At 52.2% G+C, this 21,917-nt stretch overlaps 9 protein-coding genes and 2 non-coding genes across 11 annotated transcripts; 5 read left to right on the forward strand and 6 right to left on the reverse strand.

The window, feature by feature from the left end:
• Window positions 1–731: 731 nt before the first annotated feature.
• Window positions 732–2,283, forward strand: DL89DRAFT_316465 (uncharacterized protein). Its single transcript, XM_040891070.1, has one exon. The coding sequence runs from the start codon at window positions 1,038–1,040 to the stop codon at window positions 2,256–2,258; it is 1,221 nt and encodes a 406-aa protein (XP_040743997.1). The 5' UTR covers window positions 732–1,037; the 3' UTR covers window positions 2,259–2,283.
• Window positions 2,284–2,345: 62 nt separating this feature from the next.
• On the reverse strand, window positions 2,346–2,418 carry DL89DRAFT_t70. The gene has a single exon. It is a non-coding gene; the product is annotated as a tRNA-Phe (tRNA).
• Window positions 2,419–2,785: 367 nt separating this feature from the next.
• DL89DRAFT_267583 (uncharacterized protein) lies at window positions 2,786–3,984 on the reverse strand. Its single transcript, XM_040887557.1, has one exon. It carries the CDS (start codon window positions 3,634–3,636, stop codon window positions 2,863–2,865), a length of 774 nt encoding a protein of 257 aa, XP_040743998.1. The 5' UTR covers window positions 3,637–3,984; the 3' UTR covers window positions 2,786–2,862.
• A 1,621-nt stretch (window positions 3,985–5,605) lies between these two features.
• Window positions 5,606–5,679, reverse strand: DL89DRAFT_t69. The gene has a single exon. It is a non-coding gene; the product is annotated as a tRNA-Val (tRNA).
• Window positions 5,680–5,904: 225 nt separating this feature from the next.
• On the reverse strand, window positions 5,905–7,347 carry DL89DRAFT_267584 (uncharacterized protein). The gene has a single exon (XM_040887558.1). The coding sequence runs from the start codon at window positions 7,086–7,088 to the stop codon at window positions 5,943–5,945; it is 1,146 nt and encodes a 381-aa protein (XP_040743999.1). The 5' UTR covers window positions 7,089–7,347; the 3' UTR covers window positions 5,905–5,942.
• An 862-nt stretch (window positions 7,348–8,209) lies between these two features.
• DL89DRAFT_223395 (snoRNA-binding rRNA-processing protein UTP6) lies at window positions 8,210–8,926 on the forward strand (the record flags this gene model as incomplete). Its single annotated transcript, XM_040884638.1, has 1 exon — window positions 8,210–8,926. A coding segment is annotated over one exon (717 nt), but the record flags the coding sequence as incomplete, so codon positions are not given.
• A 1,305-nt stretch (window positions 8,927–10,231) lies between these two features.
• DL89DRAFT_267585 (uncharacterized protein) lies at window positions 10,232–11,384 on the reverse strand. The gene has a single exon (XM_040887559.1). The coding sequence runs from the start codon at window positions 11,308–11,310 to the stop codon at window positions 10,339–10,341; it is 972 nt and encodes a 323-aa protein (XP_040744001.1). The 5' UTR covers window positions 11,311–11,384; the 3' UTR covers window positions 10,232–10,338.
• Window positions 11,385–13,590: 2,206 nt separating this feature from the next.
• On the forward strand, window positions 13,591–14,993 carry DL89DRAFT_267586 (MFS general substrate transporter). Its single transcript, XM_040887560.1, has one exon. It carries the CDS (start codon window positions 13,611–13,613, stop codon window positions 14,901–14,903), a length of 1,293 nt encoding a protein of 430 aa, XP_040744002.1. The 5' UTR covers window positions 13,591–13,610; the 3' UTR covers window positions 14,904–14,993.
• A 453-nt stretch (window positions 14,994–15,446) lies between these two features.
• Window positions 15,447–16,865, forward strand: DL89DRAFT_267587 (MFS general substrate transporter). The gene has a single exon (XM_040887561.1). It carries the CDS (start codon window positions 15,478–15,480, stop codon window positions 16,765–16,767), a length of 1,290 nt encoding a protein of 429 aa, XP_040744003.1. The 5' UTR covers window positions 15,447–15,477; the 3' UTR covers window positions 16,768–16,865.
• On the reverse strand, window positions 16,784–18,100 carry DL89DRAFT_293011 (uncharacterized protein; the record flags this gene model as incomplete). Its single annotated transcript, XM_040890358.1, has 1 exon — window positions 16,784–18,100. One exon carries the CDS (start codon window positions 18,098–18,100, stop codon window positions 16,784–16,786), a length of 1,317 nt encoding a protein of 438 aa, XP_040744004.1.
• A 2,607-nt stretch (window positions 18,101–20,707) lies between these two features.
• On the forward strand, window positions 20,708–21,652 carry DL89DRAFT_257620 (uncharacterized protein; the record flags this gene model as incomplete). Its single annotated transcript, XM_040885544.1, has 1 exon — window positions 20,708–21,652. The coding sequence occupies one exon, from the start codon at window positions 20,708–20,710 to the stop codon at window positions 21,650–21,652; it is 945 nt and encodes a 314-aa protein (XP_040744005.1).
• Window positions 21,653–21,917: the final 265 nt, after the last annotated feature.

Consider the following 21,917-nt stretch of genomic DNA (forward strand, 5'->3'; position numbering starts at 1 on the left):
CCATGCACGACACACTGCGCAAGGCTGAAGCAGAGCTTAGCAAGGTGCGCAAGAAGAAGGAGCGGCTGAGGGAGCAGTGGGAGCAGCCGCTGGAAAGACTGGTCCGCCAGATCGGTGCGACATTCCAGCAAATGTTTGATCGCATGGACTGCATGGGCGAGGTGCGCCTGAAGCGGGTTGGCGACGGCATCATTGCCGAAGCAGTTGCCGCCAATGGCCAGGAACCAGACAGTGCTTCGCCGCAGGACGACGAGGACTATGACAACTGGGGTGTTGAGATCATGGTCTCGTTCCGTCGCAATGAGCCGCTCAAGCCGCTCAACAACCACCGCCAGTCGGGTGGCGAACGTGCTGTTTCAACAATCCTGTACTTGCAATCGCTTCAGGCCCTGGTGGCTGCACCGTTCCGTGTCGTCGACGAGATCAACCAGGGCATGGACCAACGCAACGAGCGCCTGATTCACCGCCAGATTGTTGATACAGCCTGCAAAAGGGGGTCGTCGCAATACTTCCTAATCACACCCAAGCTGCTGCCTGACCTCGACTACCACCCCATGATGAAGGTGCTGTGTATCTTCAACGGCGAGTGGCAACCCGAGGCGTTCAATCTGAACAAGTACATTACTAACGCACGGCGTGGAATTGCTGCTGTCTAAGCTGGGTTTATTTGAGGACAAGACGCTGTGCAATACATTATAATACTTGGAGATTCATTTCAAGCTGTAGAGAAGGCAGCACCGAAATCCCTTACGGCCAGCAGCATTGCTGTTTGCACCAACCAGCAACGGCGTGTCCCAATGTATTGAGATCGACATTGCCCATCATGCTGGAAAGTACATACCAGTTGTAGATCGTGGCACCAAGCAAAGGGGCAGTGGCCAAGCGCATAGATGGCTACATTTATTCCGAGCAAGTGTCGATCGGACCAACGCCTAGAAAAATGCCGAAAATAATCTGGAACAGCAGAGTAGACGCTGCTTCCCCTCTCTGTTTCGAACCGTTCTTGTTGCATTATCGCTATTCTGGATTACTAGTTAATGGCATCCGTGTATACTACTCCACATAAAACCTTTGACCCGAGGGCGTGGTCAGGGACACCCACACCTGGTAAGCCGCGCCCAGTTGCTGACCCCATCGGTCCTTCGGACATGGCTATTCTGTACACTGGTTTAGCACTCTACGCCATAACGGCTGCTGCTTTGGTCTTCGCATGGCTCAACCGGAAATTCCCTCCTCTGCGCGCAAAGAACCTTCCCTTGACAACGGTCATGTATCTGTCGGCTGTAATTTGGTTCTTTGGAAGCTGCGTGTGCAACGGACTCATTGAAAACAAAGGGATCTGGCGCGAATGCCAGGTGTGGGGTATCTGGGTCAACCTTGCCTTCGAGTATGTCTTTTCATGCACTGTCATTTTCCGGATCTATTCGCTGGACAGAATTTTTAACCAACGCAAAACAAACCGTGGGCTGCGGTACTGGGCTCCACTCATTGCAATGTACTGCTCAGTCCTTGTGCTGTGCATTGTGAGCCAGGCAGTGGACGAGAGCAATACGATAAAGTACATTGACTTTTTCAAGACTTGCCACTACATTACACACTACCGCTACGCCTGCATGTCCATTCGTTGGTGTCTGAGCGTGGTGATTGCTGCGCTCACAATCAAGATTCGGAATATCCACTCGTCATTCAATGAGTTCCGCGAGTCAGCTTTCTTTGCTGTCTTAAGCATCTCGACAGACCTCGAGACCACACTGGTCCAGGTCCTTAATAACAAGCATTCGTTGAGCAGAAGCATCAGGGGTACTGCGGCTGCGTTCGACTTTGCTACAGGATTCGTTGCCATCTGGATTCTAATTGGCTATCCGGTTATAAATTGCATCCTGCGTCGCGACGAATACCTCGAAGAGTGGCTCGATAAACTGTCGCGGGATGGCCTGCGAAACGAATATGCAATGGAACCGATCATGCAGAACAGCAGGTCAGGCTACTCGAAGTTCAAGCATGGATCTCTGGTGGATACTGTCAAAGAGACGTCTGTTGCTCATCAGCCACTATCTCATATCGCCAATGATGAGCACAGCTATTGCTTGGAACACCAGCCAGGGAGCCTAGCCTCTTCAGCGGCTCTGCAACAAACAGACAGCGTGAGCGGTGTAGATCATCTCCCATACGGATACAGCGATATGAGCTCTGAGCCGGTACGGCTCGCATCCATATCTGAAATGGGCAATGGCGGCAGGTCTCGATATATTCTTTGAGAAAAATAAAGTTATTTGTCACAAACCCTCTAGGCGGTAACAGCGATACACAATGTAAAAAGGAAAAGAGGGCAAAAAGAATACTAGTGGGGCTTCCGTGGATCGAACACGGTGCCTTATGAACTTCAGTCATACGCTCTCCCAGATGAGCTAAAGCCCCAGAAAGACACAGTCCAAGCTATTGTCCGCGCCAGTTCGTTAGAATTTGAAGAAAATAATAGCTACCTATTATATACACACAGTGGCTATGCCGCTCTCAACGGCGCTCTCATCAGGATACGTCTCCCAAACATTCACGCTGTGTGCTGTGCTTGATATCAGCGACATGCTAGAGATCAGACAGCCTCAATCGCCAGGTTTTATTTGGGAATCTATCTCCTGTGTGACTAGATGATATCCCTGAGCGACCTGTGCACTGACCCAACACTGCATTGCCATATGAAACCTGTGGACTTTATATGAACACATGTTGTCACAGAATACCCGAAAGGGTAAGTGAGATGAACTGATTGATCGCACCTGCCTATTTCCAATCGCAATGTCCCTCATTGGGCTGGATCATGCTCTCTATAAAACATGTACAGCATATATTTATAGTTGCGACTCACAAAAGCTGCCGCTTGTAGTCAGAGTGCAGTTGGGCAGTCGAGGAAAACTGTATCTGTCCAACCAGGTACGTCTCGTTCGATTCCACCCCGTACGCCTTCTGGAGCCCGTCATCCCGCAGCTTCCAGAGCCACTGGTTGAGGTACTCCCCACGATCGAACAGGCATTTGTATGCTGGGTACGCGAGGACAATCCAGATACAGGCACTGCTGATGAATATGTCGAACGCCGTGTTCACAACACGAACAGTCTTGTTAAGCGGGTACCTCGGGAATGCAATGTGCAGTGCCGTGGTCTCGGCAATGAGCAGGAATGCAATGATGCACTGCGCAAGGTAGTTGCGGAACTCGTTGAACGAGGATGTGATTCTGCGAATCCGAATGGTGTAGTACAGAATAACTAGCCAGACCAGCCACACAATCGACAGACTTGCATACCGGAAGGCATCGCTGTAGTAGCAGAGCTGCAGCGACGGAATGAATGCGACTGTCAGGTCGTCACTAACTAGCTGGCCCGTGATGCAGTAGGAGAGAACAACCACTGCGATGATGATGATAGGCACAAGGACCGCCCACCCACGATATGGCTGCTTGCGATTGAATACCAGGTCAAGCGCATATGCACGCATTAGAATACAGCACGATGACACGTATACCAATGCCGCACGGCCCCAGATTGCCCACAGCTTGCATATCGTCCAGGAGCCGACAATATTGACGTGGCCGTTTGTTGGCAAGTCTGCCACAAACCAGAGCAGGCCTGTGATGTACATGACTGTGGCAAGCCGCACATTCTTTGCCCGGATAGGGTGGTAGCTGTAATTGAGCCAGCAATACAGCACCAGCAAGAGAGTCAGGCTGTAACAGCATATTCCGGCGATAATGATAGCTCTATCTCCGCTGCCCACAGGATCCAGGTGCAGCCTTAATGCAGTGGCCGTCTACAGAAACAGGCAAAGGTTTCCTCAGATAAGATGCCTGCACCTCCGTTCATTTCCATGCATGGCTCTGCCGACCCCTACCTGTATCCGCTGTTCGTCAGATAGCCGTGGCCCATGGTATATCCCGCTCTTCAAGAATGGCATAGAGGAGCAATAAAATGTAACAAGACTAGTGGGCAGGGGTTAGGGAGCTAGGGACTGTGCAAAGGAGAGGGGCAGCAGCAGTTTAATAAAGAGCCGATGGCAGGCGCTCCCAAGGTGCTGCACGGTCCTGCCTATCTCTCCCCAAAGTGGCAGGCAGCCTTAGCGGACCGCAGAAATCAATGCGACACTGCAATATTGCAGTTGCACATGAAGTCGCATGAGCTTATGCACAGCCTGGCGGTGTTGCAGGCAGCATACAGGTGCCTCATCTGCAAGCGGTGGTCTTCCGGCGATAGGAGGTGCAATGCGCATTGCAAATCGGTTTGCTTTTGTTTTTGCGTATCCGTGCGCCAGTATTGGACCAGGACCAAGACCATCTGTGTGCTACGCCATGATCTACATCGACGGAAGCTCTATCGGAATCCGTGTCAAAAGTTGTGGCCAGAGGTTGAGTCAGCAGAGACAAGAGGACAGCAGGCTCTCGCTGCGGCTGTTCGTGGGCAGTTTTCATGGGGCCATGGTGCCACTCCTCCATCCCAAAGAGCTGGAGGCTGCGATCTCATACCTGGCTGGTTTTCAGATATGCCGAGTGTGGTGTTGATGAGCCACACGCTCTTGCTGAGTGGGCACTTTGGAAAGACCATGTGCAAGACAGTAGTCCGGGCAATGATCATACTGACGACGGTGCACTGGACAAAGTAGCTGCAGAGCCCACTGAATAAGGAGACAATTCTGCGGATTCAGATTGTGTAGTGAGTGGTGTTAACCTTTGGGATCAAATGCATAGTTACGAGTTTATATGTAGAGTGAGTAAATGTAATATGAAAGACAGAGTGAAGAACATGAAATAGCCTGGCCAGCTTGGGATCCAATTTCATGTGGTTTGGGCGTTGGCATGGCGGCACAAGAGTAGTCTAGAGCTCCAATGTCAACACAGTGGACCCACTGCCAATTACCATGACTGGCAGACGACCATGGTCCGATTTTTTCCTACCCGACATGGCCGTTGCTGTTTAGTAGTCAGTGGTTATGCAAACAAAACACCTGTTTCTAGACTGTAGGTGTGCTGGCTGATTAATGGTGTGTCTACTGAGCAAAGTTGAATTGTATATTTAGAGAATGAAGTGTGTATCTAGAGATTGAGGAAGTCTATATGTGGCGTCTATATGAGCTGGTCAGAACTCGCTAATGTCGGGGTAAAAGTGAGCTGTGCGCACATGTTCGATCACCTTGATGGGGGTGTCGAAGAGCTGGCTGCAGCCTGAGCAAGGGCAGGTGTACATTGTGGCTGTGTGGTGCTGGCGCTAAAAAAGAACGAAATAAGAAACTGAGATAGATAGTAGTTGTGGATACTGCGAAAGCCGGCAAATGTTGCTGCGCATGTGCGAGCTTATAAAGCAGGCGGTGTACATAGCAGACATGCGGGCGATATATGTCTGCCCTGACACGTTGGGGCATACATAGTTGTCAGGGCTGCCACAGGCATCAGGGCTGTCATTTCTGGCCTCAAGAAGAATCGATCGAGAAAAAAAAAGTAGGCAGAGGCAAGGTGTCAGTTGCACACGTCTGCGGGGATGTCAACCCCACTAGCGCCCCCAACGATCCCGGGTAAAAAGGAGCCGGATCGGCTGGTGGCAAAACAAGAAAAAAGAACCATTGCGTTCATCCAGGATCGAACTGGAGACCTTATGCGTGTGAAGCATACGTGATAGCCGACTACACCATGAACGCCGTTCAGGACGGTTAACCGCCGATTTCTGATTCTCGCCTTTTAAAATCTGTACTCGAAAGAGTCCATCTCGTACCAATGGCAAATCCCCAATTGTCTCCCTTGCATCTGGGCTCCGACCGCGGCGTCCACACCAGCTGTCGGCATTAGGCAGAGGCTGCCGCGCTTCACACCCATTTCTATGCCAATACCGTGGCAATGACACCCAGTAGAAAACTGCAAGAGTGGTGGAATGTTCATTACGCGAGAAAATAAATTAAGCAGGTTAGTAGTCGTTTGTCTGTGTAGCGTCAGCGTTGCCAGCCCGAAAATTCGAACTCGCCGATGGAAGAGTTCTGGTGATAGCACGTGTGTTCGCGTGTTCATCGTTGTCCTCTGTGTGTGACTGCTGGCCGATATGCACATTTCCAAGTTGTTGCGATAGCCGGTGGATGTGTGTTTCAGCATCAGGCGAGGATGGAGAAGGTGGCGAGCTCTTCATTTGCGTATATCGACGCGGATCCTGCGGGTCGGAGTGGTCGGGGTGGTCGGGTGGCGGGAAATGGGGCGGGATAGGTTGAGTGGTTGGTCCCGGAATTTGTGGTGGCAGCGGGAGCGGTGGTAAGGCGTAAGGTGGGCGAGCGGGCACAGCAGGAGGTGAAGAGCTAAGCGCGACGTGCGTGAGAATATGCAGAGACGAGGTTGTGGGGGGCTGTATGACCGGGTGCGCCTGGTCGAACGACGCGATGGGCGGCAGGCGAATGGGCTCGCGCGTCTGTTGAAACTGGTAGTAGGGAGTCTGACTCTGAGTGTGTGGCAGTGGTTCATGTCTACTGCTTTGGGCTGGAGGATTTGCAGGAATAAAAATTTGTTGGTGCTGCGGGGCGGTCATCAAGGGTGGGGAGAGCGAGAGCGCATCGAACGAGGCGATCTGGCTGCTTTGCAGTGATTCTGTCTCATCAGTGCTACTTTCCTCGTACTCGTCGTTGTGCAGAATCGGTATGGATCCAGGTCCAAGAACCCGTGGCGTAAAGTGGCGTCCGTAAGTTGATAGCGACCGTGACAAGCGTTTGTTTTTTGTCACACGGCTGCCACGCGACGGCTGCGACGAGGGGCCGGCGGACTGCGGCGGGGTGGGCTGTGGTGTTGACTGCGACGACACCTGGTCGGATTCCTTTTTCCGCTTCTTGTACGGCCCACGCTTTATGCCCTTTCGCCGCTGCTTGCGCACCGAGTCCACGCAGGTGTCGACCAGGTTGTATTTGATACACCGCTGGCACGGCCGCCCAGAGTCGCATTTTTTGCACGCCTTTTGGCAATTAACGCATGCGTTCTTCACTTGCTCCCGCTTTTTGGGCTGCTCTGTAGATGACGGCGGGTCCTCAGATGGCGATGGTGGCGACATTGCGGCGCTGCGTGGTATAGCGTCCATGTCATAAATAATTTACGTGTGATGATGCAGCAGCGGCAACCACGCAGGCAAACCACAGTCTATCTGGCGGACTTATGTAAGTGATCGGGCTTTGAGGCAGGTGGTTGTGATGCCCTTGCGTGCGTGAGTAATGATTAGTGATGGATAACAGGGCGTTCAGAGTTACCGAAATAAGAGGAAAGAAATAAAATTACGCGAAATATACACGGAAAAAGGGATGGAAAGGAGGGACGTCAAGGAGAAGAGGGGGAAAAGTCTGGGCGGAGAAAAAAGTTGGTGGGGAGGAGGGAAAAGGAAAGACGGGGCCATCTAATTGTTTGCATCAGCTATCTTCATATAATCGGGAATTGCGAACTCCTGCTTGACGGGCAAGGCGGACGGGCTTGAGGCAGTGGGTGTGTGGGGAAGCGAGAAATGGCCCAAATGCCGATATACTATTGGTGACTGGCCCATGCATTCTGGGTTACAGTGCGGCGTTTCCAGCATCTGGTGAGCCGACTCGGCGGCAGCTGCAGCGGATGCCAGCACGCTCTGTGGCCGGCCACACCCAGCATTTGAATCTGCCCTCCCCACGTATTCCATATCGTTCGGCGGGATGTCAAAGAGTTGCTGATGGGTGCTACGATGCTGCTGTCGCACGAAAATGGATCTGCAAAACCACTATAACTGTAAGGAGGAGGATGAAGATCACGTGGCGGTTTGTTCAATCATTGGCCGTGGAACGAGCCCCGTACTGATCTAGCGGCTGGTCGATTAGTCAGGCTGGCATCGTCGTAAGTAACGTATGTGGTATGTATGCCGTGTACCGGTTGGCCTGGCTCCGATGGTAGCCATCCTCCTGTCTTCCCTCATGGTAGGCGTTGGTTTGCAGGGTAAACCTCAGTTACCTGGGTGATGGTTGAAGATTAAATGCAGACTGGGCGCGGTCTGCGATCACTCGCCTAATCATTTTCCGGATCCAACTAGATCCTAATCAACGGCGGGCAGACTTTTTTTTTTTTGTTGAAGTGGCTATACACGCGATCTTGCGGCCGGCAACGGTTCTTCTCTCTGCCTTGTTGGCTTTTATTTCTTCTTTGCATTCCACAATTACATAGTCTGCGGCATCAGATTCACAAACCATGGCGGAAACTGTGCAGTACCATCTCGAGCAGATGGTGCCTGAGCTGGAGGACCTGGAGCGCAAGAAAATTTTCACAAAGGTCGAGCTCAAGGGCATCGTAAAGAAGCGCACCAACTTTGAGTACGCGCTCAAGAAACGCGGCGTGGGCCGGGTTGATTTCCTGCGCTACATCGAGTACGAGATCAACGTCGATGCGCTGCGGCGCAAGCGCAAGAAGCGCCTGGGCGTCAAGGGCCGCACCACCATCAGCGATTACTCGATCGAGCAGCGCATCAACGGACTGTTTGAGCGCGCGCTGTTCCGGCACTCGGCTGATGTGGTCTTGTGGTTGCAGTATATCGAGTTTGTCAAATCGCGTGTTGACCCGAACAAGGAGCAGACGGGCAACATGCGGCTGCTGAGCAAGCTGTTTGCGCGGGCCATCCAGGCGCATCCATACGAGGTCAGGCTGTGGATTATGGCTGCCGCCTACGAGTTTGAGGTCAATGTCAATGGCAGTGCTGCGCGGGCGCTGCTGCAGCGTGGCCTGAGGGTCAACCCCAAGGACAAGCGGCTGTGGATCGAGTACTTTAGGCTCGAGCTGATGCTGGTGGAGAAGATCAAGGCTCGTCGGCGTATGTTGGGAATCGACAGCGAAAAAAAGGCCGAGACACAGGGGAAAAAGGAGGAGGATGGAGATGACAACATGATCGTGCTGCCCGAACTCGACGAGGAGAAGGGCGAGTCGATGGTGCAGAGGCTTGAGGAAAAGGAGCTGGCCAAGCTGCGCAGCTCCGAGGAGGCTCTGACTGAAGAGCAGCAACAGGTCATGTCCACCGAGTCCAACCCAGTGCTACAGGGTGCTGTGGCCAAGCTGGTGTACGCCCAAGCCATTGTTGCCATTCCCCAGGACCTCGACTTCCGCGAGCAGTTTGCAGCCATCTACTTGCAGTTTTCCGATATGGAGCAGGCTCGGCAGGAGGTTTTCGACTCCATCGCCCGCGACTTTGCTCATGACCCGCAAGCGCGTGCATATCTAAGCACAGTTCATCTGGCATCGGTCAACATTCAGTCTGCCGAGTTTGTCGATGCGTTGCGGCAGGCCGTGGACAAGTTCAAGCAGGCGCTGCAGGATGTCGACACCGCGGAGATGTGGGAAAAGTACATTGTGTTCCTGCAGCAGTGGCAGGTGGCATCGGATACTATGAAAAGTCTGGAACAGTACTTTGGTGCTCTTGTCGAGCGTGCATTTGCTGTCATCATCGAAGACAAGAGCAAGCGGCTTACGCCCAAGCTGGCGCTGATGTATATTGACGTCATGAATGGCGACGAGGCCACCAGGCTGAGTTGGCTGACTGACGCGACCTTGCGGTTCCCAGACTCCGACTCTCTCTGGCACAGCCGTCTTACTGCATTAATCGAGGCGCACAGGGCAGGATCTGGCTTGGCGTCAGCGCAGCGGATAGAGCGTTTGTTTGAGGTTGAGACCCTAGCGCACAACCTGCAGTCGCGCAAGCTGTGGGATTTGTGGCTTGACTGGACCGAAGAACGGTTCAAGGCTGGCGATCTGTCGTCAGACCGCGTCCAGTCGCGGTACCTGGCTGCCTTTGTGCGCGTTGCCCAGCTCAATTCTGAGAGCACCGAGCTGAAGGCATTCCTGCAGATTCGCTTCGTCAACTGGGCCGCGAAGCTGCCGCCGACTGTGCAGCTTCGCGCAGCTGCCGATATTAACACTGTCACCATTGACGAGGAAAACAGCGATGACGAGGATGCTGCCGCTAATGCTGCGGCGGGTGCGCCCACTGGCAAGATCAATATCGACGCCGTGCGCCGTGCATACCAGAATGTTATTCGGCATGCCTTCCCGACACTCAAGTTCTATGAGCGGTGCCTGGCCCTTGAGAAGCCGATTGGCGAGACCAAGCACTCAGTGAACCTCTATGAGCTTGCATGCCAGCTCAACGAGCATGATACCCAGCCGTGGTTGGGTTACCTCAAGTTCCTGGTCGACAACACCAAACTGGATGCCGCCGCCAATGTGTTCTGGAGAGCATCAAAATTTGTCAGCGACGACGAGAGAGAGGCATTTGAGAACAGCTACCAGAATCTTTTAAAGTAAACTAAAACAACAGTCTTTAGAATTCTTGGCTACAGATAAAGCGTCGACTCAGCGATATCGCTGACCACCTCGACAGACTTGGAGACGCTGCTCGGACCGGCCGACGCCGCAGGGGCTGGGTTGTCATCGGTCTTTGTGTATGCTGTCAGCATGCCAGGCACCTCGCCCCTGGAGATGAGCGTGGCCGTGGGAGCACCGGGTACGACGTGCGTGACACTGTGAAGCACGCCTGCCAGATGGTTTACAACGTCATGGTTAGTATCAATATATCCAGCATACCCGGCGTGCGCGCGCGGACGAGTGAACTTTGAAGCACCGTTGAGGGTCAGCAAATGGCGGACCAAATGTGCTTTTCCTTCCTCTGTCTGGCAGAACAGCACATTGGATGCCGACATTAGCCCAGTCCTGCGGGTCGGCGACGGCGGTGGGATCGAGCTCGACGAGTTTAATATTGCCGAAATTTCTGATGACGGCGCATCGCTAATCGACGAGCGCTGCGACTCGCTATCCACCCACACTGTGCTATCGCCGATCGTTGTCTCCAAGATGCCAGCATTCTCCAGTGCCCGGATGATCTGCTGCTTGTCATCGTCGGAGCGAACGACCACAACAACATACAACTCATACAGACTGGCTAGCCGTGCAAGGGCCATGCGCGCCTGTGGGTTAATGTCGATATCTGCTGACCACTTGTCGCTGGGGTTTGACGAGTTGAACAGAATCCCGCGCGCGCTGATTGCCAGTCGCCGCTTGAGCTTTGGTGGCGATGCCGCAACAGGCGAGGTCGGCATCGACTCGGCTATTTGGATAACCTCCTCGACGTGCTCCAGCATCACGGCCTCGTCCGCATGGTCCTGCTGAGTGTCGTCGTTGTCGGTGCCGTCGTGCTCGTCCTTTGATTCCTGATACACCTCATATGCTAGGTAGGCTACCAGTGATATAGTGACAGCCGATGCCAGGGTGATAAGCGCATTGCGTCTGCTGCCAAAGAACCGACTCATTATAAAAGTTGAGTTTTCTAAGAATACAGAATGCGAGGCGAAAAATAGAAGCGATAAAGAGGTGGCTGTTGCAGAGCAGGACTAGTTAATAATGCCCGCGGACCCGGCGCTTTAGGCAGTTCCGGGGCGCCTTTTTTATTTTATTTTCCACCATTCGTTCACGGGACTCGAATGTGGATCGAAGCAAAGAGGTCTGATCAATTACCACACTAGATCTGTGAATTGGCTGTGTTGGCATTGGAGCACCAAGTTGTGAGGGTTGTACTCCACTATCCAGGGATATCCAGCAGAGCAGATCAAGAGCCTAAGACCATGGCTGTAAGAAGGCGCGGCCCCCGGTACAGACCGTAGACACTCCAGTTCTATTCCTTTCACTATATCTACACGTCAAGATCACCACTACTCCTGTGCCACCAAGATCAGACCGAATACGCCTATCAACAGACTCAACGAGGCTGACTGGCTCCTTTTTTCTCACTTTCTGAAAACCTAAATTGAGAATACCCAGCTCCACGGTTGGTAACGAATTCTAGTTTCTTGTCGATGTCCCTTTCAGCGTGCTTCTTGTCGGACACAGAGGGTACCTTGGTTATGTTCGAGAAGACTGCATGATATGCATGACACTGGGCACTAACCGCCACAGGCTTAGTTTCGATGAAATAGACGGCCACTACCTTCTCCGTGAATGGAAATAGCAGCAATATATCTTTCGTGACAGCGACTACTTGTGCCTGAGGGACGGCCCTCCATCAAAGCATAAGCGTGCTGTTTTCTCCTGCAAGCAATTGCCGTATATTTTCAAGCTTGTTGATAATCAGACCAGAAGGATATACCAGAGGCTATTAAGAGGCATATTTAAAATGCTCTTTTCCACATCTTATTATTGGTACTAGGAATCGAAAAGCAAATCCCGTGGATTGCAGCTCTCTGAGCAAAGCTTTTTGATCTATACAAGATGGCTCAAGCCATTCCCAACATGTAAATTCTATTAGCAAAGTTTGCAAGCACATGCAGTCTTCCTTGGGGGACCTAGTAAAGTTGGCGCAGCCTCTACTGTTGCCACAGGAGCAGGAGCCCTAGAATGGGATGGGCAAGTACTGACAATTAGCAGCTGGCGGTGCCGTGGCTGGTAGTTCTATCGGTGATTGTGGATGTCGTTCGCCACTCGGGCTATGGTCAGCAGACTTGGTCGCCAGTGGGCATTAAGAATCACCGGGTTGCTCCTAAATGCCGTGTGTGGAGCAGCTACGCCGCCGATGAAGCGCCGGATACATGTTCCGCCCAGAGACAAGATAATCGACTACACAGTGCTTGGAAACGCCAAGTTTGTGATATTGTTTTTGTTTGGGATCGTTGGAATGGCTTGGTATTACCTACTGTATGCGTATATGCCGCCGTTCCCAGTAGTTGTGCTACACAGGGCATTGTCCTGGGGAACAAAAATCCTGGGTGTACTAAACGCGGGTAATTTCTTTGAGCATATTCTCGCTACTATTCTTGCTCAGTACACCGATCCGACGAATCCTCTGTTGTTAAATAGATTCCTCCCGGTACTCAATACTTTGGTATTGTGGTTGCGCTTCAAGAATACTGCAGCTCTAGTTGTGGCTGCGTTTGTTTTTGGTCTTAGCAGTGGCAGTATTGTTTCATCAATGCCTGTTTTAGCTACATGATTGTTTGAAATCAAATGCCATTCCAGCATGCTAGGACTTGTATTCATCTCATTTTCGTGTGGTATATTTGCAATTTTGCCAGTATCTGGGAGGCTGCTTGATATATATGGGCGTCGAACCAACTATACATCACTGGCAATATATAATGATGCGCTGTATGGGGCTGGCCTTGCTCTTGTATATACTCTCCGTATCTTTGTTTCCAAGCACCTATTAGCCAAAGTAAAATACTATTGACCGTTCTAAACCAATATTCAAAGTGAATCTGGCACTTGGTATAGTTTACCACCTTTATTACATGATTCAGTGAGCCTCGCCTTATTTCGTAAAATCGCTTTATTGAATATCTGTCACGATGAAATAACAATTATACGTACCATTGTTCGCATTGCATACTGGCACGGGGACACATGAAATGAAATCCGAGAGCAGAAATTATCGTGCGGTGCAATAATTCGTGCATGAAGCGAGGGATGTGCTGACAAACCGAACTCCGAAAGTTGCTGGTAAGACCGAAATGTATGGCGATTATTGTATAAAATAGGTTTGTAGTAGACTACAAAATGCCTCACTCAAATCTCTCTATCCTTGCCTACCTACAAAAGTACACTGTCAGTGCTAATAGATATGCCTTCCACAAAGTCTTCCACGATACTTTCCAGTGAACCTATAGTCGAGGATTGTGAAGAGAATACTCAATTGCCTTCAGGTGCCATCCCTGCAGCAGACACCCTACGCGGTTGGCTTGTTGTCGCTGGTGCGTTCATTTACTTCATGATGTCAATTGGGTGTGTCAACTCATATGGGGTGTATAATCAGGAATACCAGATCAACGAGTTCCCACATGTTCCGTCATCTACCCTGGCGTGGATTGGTACCATGCAGTTTGGTACTATTGGGTTTTTAGCTGTTGGGTCAGGTATATTGGTCGAGCGCTTTGATGCGCGGTGGGTCGGTGGAGTAGGAACTATCATCGCTGGAACCGGACTACTAGCCGCCTCCGCATGTACCACGCCTACACAGCTTGTTGTCACCCAAGGAATTATATTTGGCATCGGGGGATCGGGGCTTGTGGTTGTTGCAATGAGCTTGCCTTTGCAGTGGATGGACAAGTACCGGCCTCTAGCAGCGGGAATTGCTGTGGCTGGTAGTTCGATTGGTGGTCTGTGGATGTCGTTCGCCACTCGGGCTATGGTCAGCAGACTTGGTCGTCAGTGGGCACTAAGAATCACCGGGTTGCTCCTAATTGCTGTGTGTGGAGCAGCTACGCCGCTGATGAAGCGCCGGATACATGTTCCGCCTAGAGACAAGATAATCGACTACACAGTGCTTGGAAACGCCAAGTTTGTGATATTGTTTTTGTTTGGGATCGTTGGAATGGCTGGGTATTACCTACCGTATGCGTATATGCCGTCGTTCTCAGTAGTTGTTCTCCACCAGGAACCATCCTGGGGAGCAGTTATCTCTGCAATTTTAAATGTCGGCAGCTTCTTTGGGCGGATTATAACTGGGACACTCGCTGGGTCTATCGGTTCAACCAATGCTCTACTTCTCAGCACATTCCTTGCGGTACTCAGCATACTTGGTCTATGGCTCCCTTTCAAGAACCTGGCTGTCCTGGCTGTCGCCGCATTTCTTTTTGGGTCTAGCAGCGGTAGCATTGTATCTTTGGTACCTGTTGTAACTGCGACATTGTTTGGGATTAAGAGGTTGCCTAGCATCCTGGGTCTCATTCTTATCTCATACTCGTTTGGAATGCTGCTGGGCTCCCCGGTGGGCGGCCGCCTGCTGGATGTGTATGGACATGGGACAAACTACATGCCGCTGCTTATCTACAGTGGTGCAGTGTATGCAGTTGGCCTTGTCCTGTTTATTATCCTTCGTTGGTCAATGTCGAACGATATTCGTCAGATCATTTAAGATGGCTTTTGGAAAGTGAATATATCTATGATCAGTATGCCATAGATAACGGGGCTATTGAGAATAGACAGTGGTCGATGTATTTGCAATACTGTAGCGATGTTGGTATGAGTTGGTCAACATAATATAAACTAGAATATATGGATACTTGTCGATTTAGCCTGCCTGAATAGTCTGCCAAAAGATCAATATATGAGTCATGTATACTAGTTCGCCGCATGGTGGTGTATATCAGGTAGGACCATTTATGAACATGCTGCATTAAATTGTGGAATCCCTTGGAACGGCTTGGCCGCAGCACCACAAATCTCAAGCAACAAATGCTTGACCTGTGCCAGAAACAGCCCGTTCTGCTTAGAAGATTTGCCTACCATTGTTGCTCTATATTTCCACGGGGTTCGTTGATCACCAGCAATCGCCCATGCATAGTGCGAGTAAAGTGCGGGCAAAGAAAACTCTGGCGCCTGCCAGTTGTGAAATCTTGGATGGCAGTAATAAAAAGTAGCGGGCTTCCGTCGACGAATGGAACTTTACTGTTCCAATTTCACGGCCAACTCTAACGTACACCCTTCCCATGACTGACAGCACACGTATTATGTCGAAGAAAGCTAACGAAATGCTCCCGGCCGAGGCCGAGCATGTATCTGATGAGAGCGCTGCCCCTGCGGCGGATACTGTGCGAGGCTGGCTCGTTGTCGCTGGCTCATTTGTATATATGATGATGTCCATCGGCTGCGTCAATTCCTATGGTGTATATCTGCAGGTCTACAAGATCAGCGAGTTCCCCAACTCGTCCTCAGCGACTCTGGCGTGGATTGGAACAATGCAATATGCGATAATGTGTATTCTCGGAGTCGGGGCTGGAGTCTTGATCGAAAGATTCGATACGCGCTGGGTCGGTGCAGTAGGAACTGTCATTTCTGGAGCTGGGCTACTTGCTGCCTCTGCATGCACCACCCCCGAGCAGCTAGTTGCTACGCAAGGTGTTATGTTTGGAATTGGCGGTTCAGGGTTGCTAGTTGCCGGAATGAGCCTACCTTCGCAGTGGATGGATAGATACAGGCCACTTGCAGCTGGTGTCGCAGTGGCCGGTAGTTCTATCGGTGGGCTATGGATGTCATTTGCCACCAGGGCCATGGTCAACCATCTTGGCCGGCAGTGGGCACTGAGAATCACTGGGTTGCTTGTTTTCGGGGCATGTGGGGCTGCCACGCCGCTGATGAGGCGTCGGGTTGATGTGCCGCGCCGTGACAAGATCATTGACTATACTGTGCTGCGTGAGTTCAAGTTTGTGACGCTGTTTCTGTTTGGGATGGCCGGATGTGCTGGCTATTTCCTGCCGTACTCGTACATGCCCTCATATTCAGTCATTGTCCTCCGCGAGGCATCGTCCTGGGGAGCAAGCATTTCTGCATTTTTGAATGTTGGCAGCTTCTTTGGTAGAGTTCTAACCGGGATTCTTGCGCAGTACATTGGGTCGATGAACGCCCTGTTGCTGAACACGTTCCTCTCGGTGTTCAGTATCCTTGTCCTATGGCTACCATTCAAGAACCTAGCTGTCCTGGTTGTCGCCGCGCTGATATTTGGCTTCAGCAGTGGCAGCTTTGTCTCGCTTGTGCCTGTGGTGACTGCCACCTTATTCGGCATCAAGCGTCTGCCAAGCATCTTGGGAATCCTGTTCATTTCATTCTGCTTCGGTACGCTGATTGGGTCACCAGTAGGCGGGAGGCTACTGGATATTTATGGCCACGGAACAGATTTCTCCCCGCTCGTCATCTACGCTGGAGTCGTTTATGCAGCTGGCCTTGTGTTGTTCCTCATACTCCGTATATCAGTTTCCAGGAATATCTTTGAGGCTGTCTAACCATATATTTTTTTATTTAGCAAGCAAGATTTCCTGTTTGCAAACTAACGTTGTCGCTCTGTGCATCGTTGATATCAATAGACTCGTGGTCGAAGCTTGGAGACCGAGCAGTGCTTGCAGGTTCAATCTGGCTCTCATCGTCTTTGTGCTGCGTAGCAGCGGCGTCCTTGTAATACGGAACCATCCCATGGAAGAATGTATTCCAGCGGTACCAGCCGTGCATATCTGAAATTCCACGCAGCACAAAGAGCTGGCGCAGCCAGATGCTGATGGTCAGGCAAATGAGCATGGCGATGATCTCGGCAATAAGAATTCCGGCGTATCTGCCGCTGTGGGGATACGCACCTGTCGTCACGGTCTGGAAAATGCGGCTGCCGTTATAGAAAGGAAGGCAGTAGAATATCTTGTAAAAGCGGCTTGCAAATTCAGGCGTTGTTGCAACTGAGACAACGTTAGGGATGACGGTGACCAGGGAAGGAAGCGCGATGAACTTGGGCATCAGATTCAAGAACCAGGTGAAGAGCCACGTTGCAAACGCCATGTTGACAGCAGCACCAGTGAACCAGATCTTGAAAAACGACCCGGCCGTGTATTTTTTGGCCTCAATACCATAGTCAGGCCCGCGGTACGCAAGAAAGGCAAGCGAGAAATGGAGCGACAGGAATACCGAGACTGATAGGAGCAATGCAATCCACATGGCAGCTAGATCGCGGAACTTGACCTTGAGGAAGAACGTGAAGCTTGAGAATTTCCATGTGATTAAAAACGAGAGAGTACACAGCGCCATGCACAGAAAGCCGAATAGCGTGACGAATGGCGCCAGGCCAAAGCCATCTGGGGCAACATCGACCGATGTATAGCCAATTGGCCGCAGCAAGGCTTCTACGTTGGTCTTGGACGCGTCAGCTCCGCCAAGCCCCATCTGCTGTGACTGAAATGCATCAACCATTTTGAGCGAGTACTGGTTAGCAACTCGGGCAATAGCCCCTGAGAGTGCTGGCTGAATGAACATGATCGAGCTAATTACATGGCGCCCACTAGACAGGACCATGGTTAGTGCTTCATTTGGCTTGTAAGCGGTACCATTGTATAGAGCGTTGTCCAGCCGGCCACTCAGCCCAGGGTTGATAACCAACGCACCCCATGCACTCCTCCGAACCCAGTCCTTGACGCTATCAAGCGAGTCGAAGCTGTCCATGCGAGTCCATGTTGGCAGAGTGTCCGCCTTGGGCATACCCAAGATCATCTGTGTAATGTTGGCACCGACCGGACCACCGTCGAGATCAATAAGCTGCAGTGATACGTTATTTGCATGGACACTGCGCTTAAACATGGCACCATAGAATAAACTCAGCGGCAACCAAAGCATGATTGTCGACACGCATATGAGAGTGAGGTAATTGCGAATGTTGCTACAGAGCTTTGGGCGAAACTCACTGCTGAACATGCTCACACGACCGCTGTCGTGATCCGGTGTGGATTTCCATGAATATAGGCCAGGCATAATGAAACTAGATGAAAAAAGGATATGTATATGAATGGTTATTTGAAGCTAGGTCGTTACGGAGGGGAGGTGGGGAGGGAGAGAGAAATGCTAAAGGCAAAACATTTCACCCGGCCTTGCACCAGTATAAATATTAGTTTACCTCGGCCCTCGGTAGACATGGTTACACTGGATGGTGGCTTGTTGGGAAAAACAGTTCCCCCCCCCACCACGGAGTTCGCACCGGTGGTTCATATATTGGTCCGGGACGACGACTTGCCAAGTTCATCGAGCCGCAAAGCTTGGACAGTCCCGAAGTACCAGCACAAAGTGCAGGAACACAGGCATTAACAAATTTAGCAACAGCTATGCCGCACAGACAGCTCATGTAGCCACTTTGAATGCGGATTTGGACCGTGGGCGTTAGTACTAGAAAGGAACTCCGAGAAGGTAAACTAAATCGTTAGGAATCGCATGATTGGCTGATTCCATCGTTGTTGAGGAGAGCCAGAGTCCAGTCTAGGCGGTCTTTTCCATCGGATTCTAACTCATCGGCTATCTGCGTATGGAGCGTAGGTTGTGCAAAGGTCGCGAGTGCCAGGAGATATAAGAGTTGATGCCACCTACTCGCGCTTCACTTGGTTATTACTCGATCGATCGATTATTCTACACTGCTGCTTAGAGGTGCAGCTTATTGATCAGTAGGGTCCCTGGACCGGGGAGTACGATGGTCATGCTGTTGTATGCATGCTCGGACATGCGTATTTCTAATGGAATCCTGATACCTTGTGAATGCCACTAGTGCAATGGATAAGCAAACTAGGACTGGTGTCATCTTACTTGATCACACCTGGCGCAGAGCGGTCTGAAGGGGTCTACTTGGCTATGACATTTAGCGGTTTCTCCTCTAACCACTCTGGCGAAAGCGATACCACACGCAGGAGCGATGCGATCTGCTGCAGATTGTGATCGAATAATTGTAATCGGCTAATTTTGTGTTTAGACTCCGGCTGGTGCATGACGGCAGTGTCTGTGATCGATGAATCTGAAGTCTTTTTTTTTTTGACTCGCAGAGCCGAGTTCCCATCTACCTGTTTGCCAGAAGTCTGAATTTTGTATGTGCCGCCACGCACTACATGATAATGAATGCAATATGCAGTATATTGGCCACGGCTCGTGAGCCGAAGCACACAAGCGGCCAATGAATGCGCGACCGCAGCCAGACCACTAGACAAAGCAGCCCGGGCAAGCGTAAATGCGTTCATAATTGCAGGCAGCGTGGGCAGCCTTCATACTAGTGCACAGTGCCGAAGAAGGGCAGCTGGCACAATAGCACGGTTTGCCACATCGGCAGGCCGCGAGAGCAGCGTTCATAGCTCAGAGCACGCTGGGGTGGGTCGGAATAGGGCAAGAGGAGCGAGCGCGGCAAAACAGCACAACAAATGGCCCTCCCGCCTAATTAGGGCGCTGTCGAGACTCGCAGGTGTTGCAGGCACAAGCCGGTCACCGATCCCTGGCGCAAAAGCCACCCTGAGGTTTCCGGCAGAAAATAGGGCAAGGTCACCGGCAGCAGCGCCTGGTGACACGGCGGGCAACAAGGGCAGATTGTTGCGTGTGTTTGAAACAAAGGGCAATCGCAAAACCAATATATCCTTTTTCGTAACTCTCATAATGGGTTATAGCGCAAATAACCTTTTGCAGCCTGTGCCAGTGGCGCCCCCCAGCGAAAGCAGCAGCGAAAAAGGCTCCCTCGACACAGCGTCTGGTGTTGCTAGGGCCGGCATACATGTGCGCTGCGCGTGCCAAGTTGGGACAGCGCTGATAGACTTTGCTGTGAAGCAGATGGCAGGCATTGTCGCGGCCCATTGTAGCCCACCGACACCTGTACCGTCCAGCCAGGTGCGGGGCCGCTCCGTTTGTGAACGGTGTAACCGGAAATGGAAGCTGGGCAGGAGGGCAGCATTGCGCGACAAGGTGCAGGCTGGCAGGCTGTTCACTGGCAAGGATCCGTAGGGCGTGCAAAGCCATTTTTTGTGTTTTTTTAGTGCTTGCGATGCACCAGGGGAAAATCGCAGGTGTCAATCCAGTATCCCCTCTTTGGCCTTCCAAAGGCAGGCAGCTGGGCAGCAAGAGAAAAAAACGAAGAGGCTTGCGGCGGGCCTTGTTCCCTGGGGACACGGCCGAGCTCTAAATTCGTCTCTTTATTTCCCTTTTCCACTTGGCATTCTTGCAAAAGGCTTTTGGCCCCCGTTTCTCTTAAAGTCAGACCCTGCCCCACCCTCGGCGGTGCTTCCCTCAGACACACGCCCGTCGAACTGGTTTCTCTCCTCGCTATTCTCGCTTTACTATTTTTCCCTCGCTCTTTACGAGACACACCAGTCCCGAGACCGGTCCCCACTGAAGAACAATTACGAGCAACGCACCTCTATTTCCTCATTCCCCCTCCTCTCGCATATCATGGACATTCTCGAGATTACCGATGGCTCGCTGATGCGCGACAAGCAGCGCACGCACCACTGCACATGGGGCGACTGCAGCAAGAGCTTCACGCGCAAGTCAGACCTCAAGCGGCACTACCGCATCCACACGAACGAGAAGCCGTTCTCGTGCCACTACGCCGGGTGCGGCAAGAGCTTTGTGCAAAAGTCGGCGCTGACGGTCCACCTGCGCACGCACTCGGGCGAGAAGCCGCATTGCTGCAAGGAGCCTGGGTGCGGCAAGCGGTTCTCGGACTCGTCGTCGCTGGCGCGGCACAGGCACACGCACAGCGGCAAGCGCACATACCAGTGCTCGTTCGCCGGCTGCAACAAGCAGTTCTACTCCAAGGGCGCCTACACCAACCACCACCGGATGCACATGGACACCATCAAGCACACGCCGCGCGCCGAGTGCTCGCCTGCGTCGACGTGCCCGTCCACGCCGCACATGGCGTCGATGTTTGTGGGCGCGCAGAAGCAGGCGCTCGACACGCGTCCCATTGTGCACCTGGGGCTCGCCGAGCTGCCTGGCGTCCGCGAGCACGTTGTCAGCGACATTGTTCCGTCCGAGCAGTACGTCCGGCCCATGGGCTGCGATCTCCCGCCGCCGGTGTTCAAGGAGTCCCTCAAGTTCCCGCAGTCCGCCTGCCGCATGGTGCGGTCGGACACGGTCTCGTCGTTCGAGACCGACTCGGTCAGCCCGCGCACGCCTTCGCCGTCGCGGTTCTCGCCCGACCAGCCGCAGCAGCTGCCGTCCATTCACGAGCACCTGGGCATGGGCATCCTGTCGATGACGGCGTCGGTGCTCCCGCCGATGCCGGTGTGCGGCGCCAGGAGCAGCCTCCCCTTCCCCAACTTCCACCACCACCACCACCACCGCCAGTCTCTGCCCGCATCGGCCGGTGTTCGCTATGCACCCTACTGAACCTCTCTCCTCCAAGCACATGGCAGCAAGGGGCGACTGCGCCCGCTGAGGACGCGGCAAAGGCTGGTTTCCTGCTCTGCGTCCTCCCACTCCTGCACCCAAAAATGTTTCTCTCTGTTTTTAGTCCAAACCCCCATCTGTGAAATAGTCCTTTAAATAAATGTCGCATCCGAAAACAAACGCTGCATTCGCGCATTGCGTGTTTACGGCTTTGGCAGGCGCAGGCGGTGGGGGCCGATAGTGCGCAACTGCACGAAAAGGAACC

The sequence above is a fragment of the Linderina pennispora genome (assembly GCF_002104995.1).
Source record: "Linderina pennispora strain ATCC 12442 chromosome Unknown DL89scaffold_6, whole genome shotgun sequence".
NCBI lineage: Eukaryota > Fungi > Kickxellomycota > Kickxellomycetes > Kickxellales > Kickxellaceae > Linderina > Linderina pennispora.

Excerpts from the sequence above, each read along its gene's own strand:
- DL89DRAFT_267587 (XM_040887561.1), top strand. The coding sequence starts at position 15,478 with ATGACTGACAGCACACGTATTATGTCGAAGAAAGCTAACGAAATGCTC.
- DL89DRAFT_267584 (XM_040887558.1), bottom strand. The coding sequence starts at position 7,088 with ATGGACGCTATACCACGCAGCGCCGCAATGTCGCCACCATCGCCATCT.
- DL89DRAFT_267586 (XM_040887560.1), top strand. The coding sequence starts at position 13,611 with ATGCCTTCCACAAAGTCTTCCACGATACTTTCCAGTGAACCTATAGTC.
- DL89DRAFT_267585 (XM_040887559.1), bottom strand. The coding sequence starts at position 11,310 with ATGAGTCGGTTCTTTGGCAGCAGACGCAATGCGCTTATCACCCTGGCA.
- DL89DRAFT_267583 (XM_040887557.1), bottom strand. The coding sequence starts at position 3,636 with ATGTACATCACAGGCCTGCTCTGGTTTGTGGCAGACTTGCCAACAAAC.
- DL89DRAFT_316465 (XM_040891070.1), top strand. The coding sequence starts at position 1,038 with ATGGCATCCGTGTATACTACTCCACATAAAACCTTTGACCCGAGGGCG.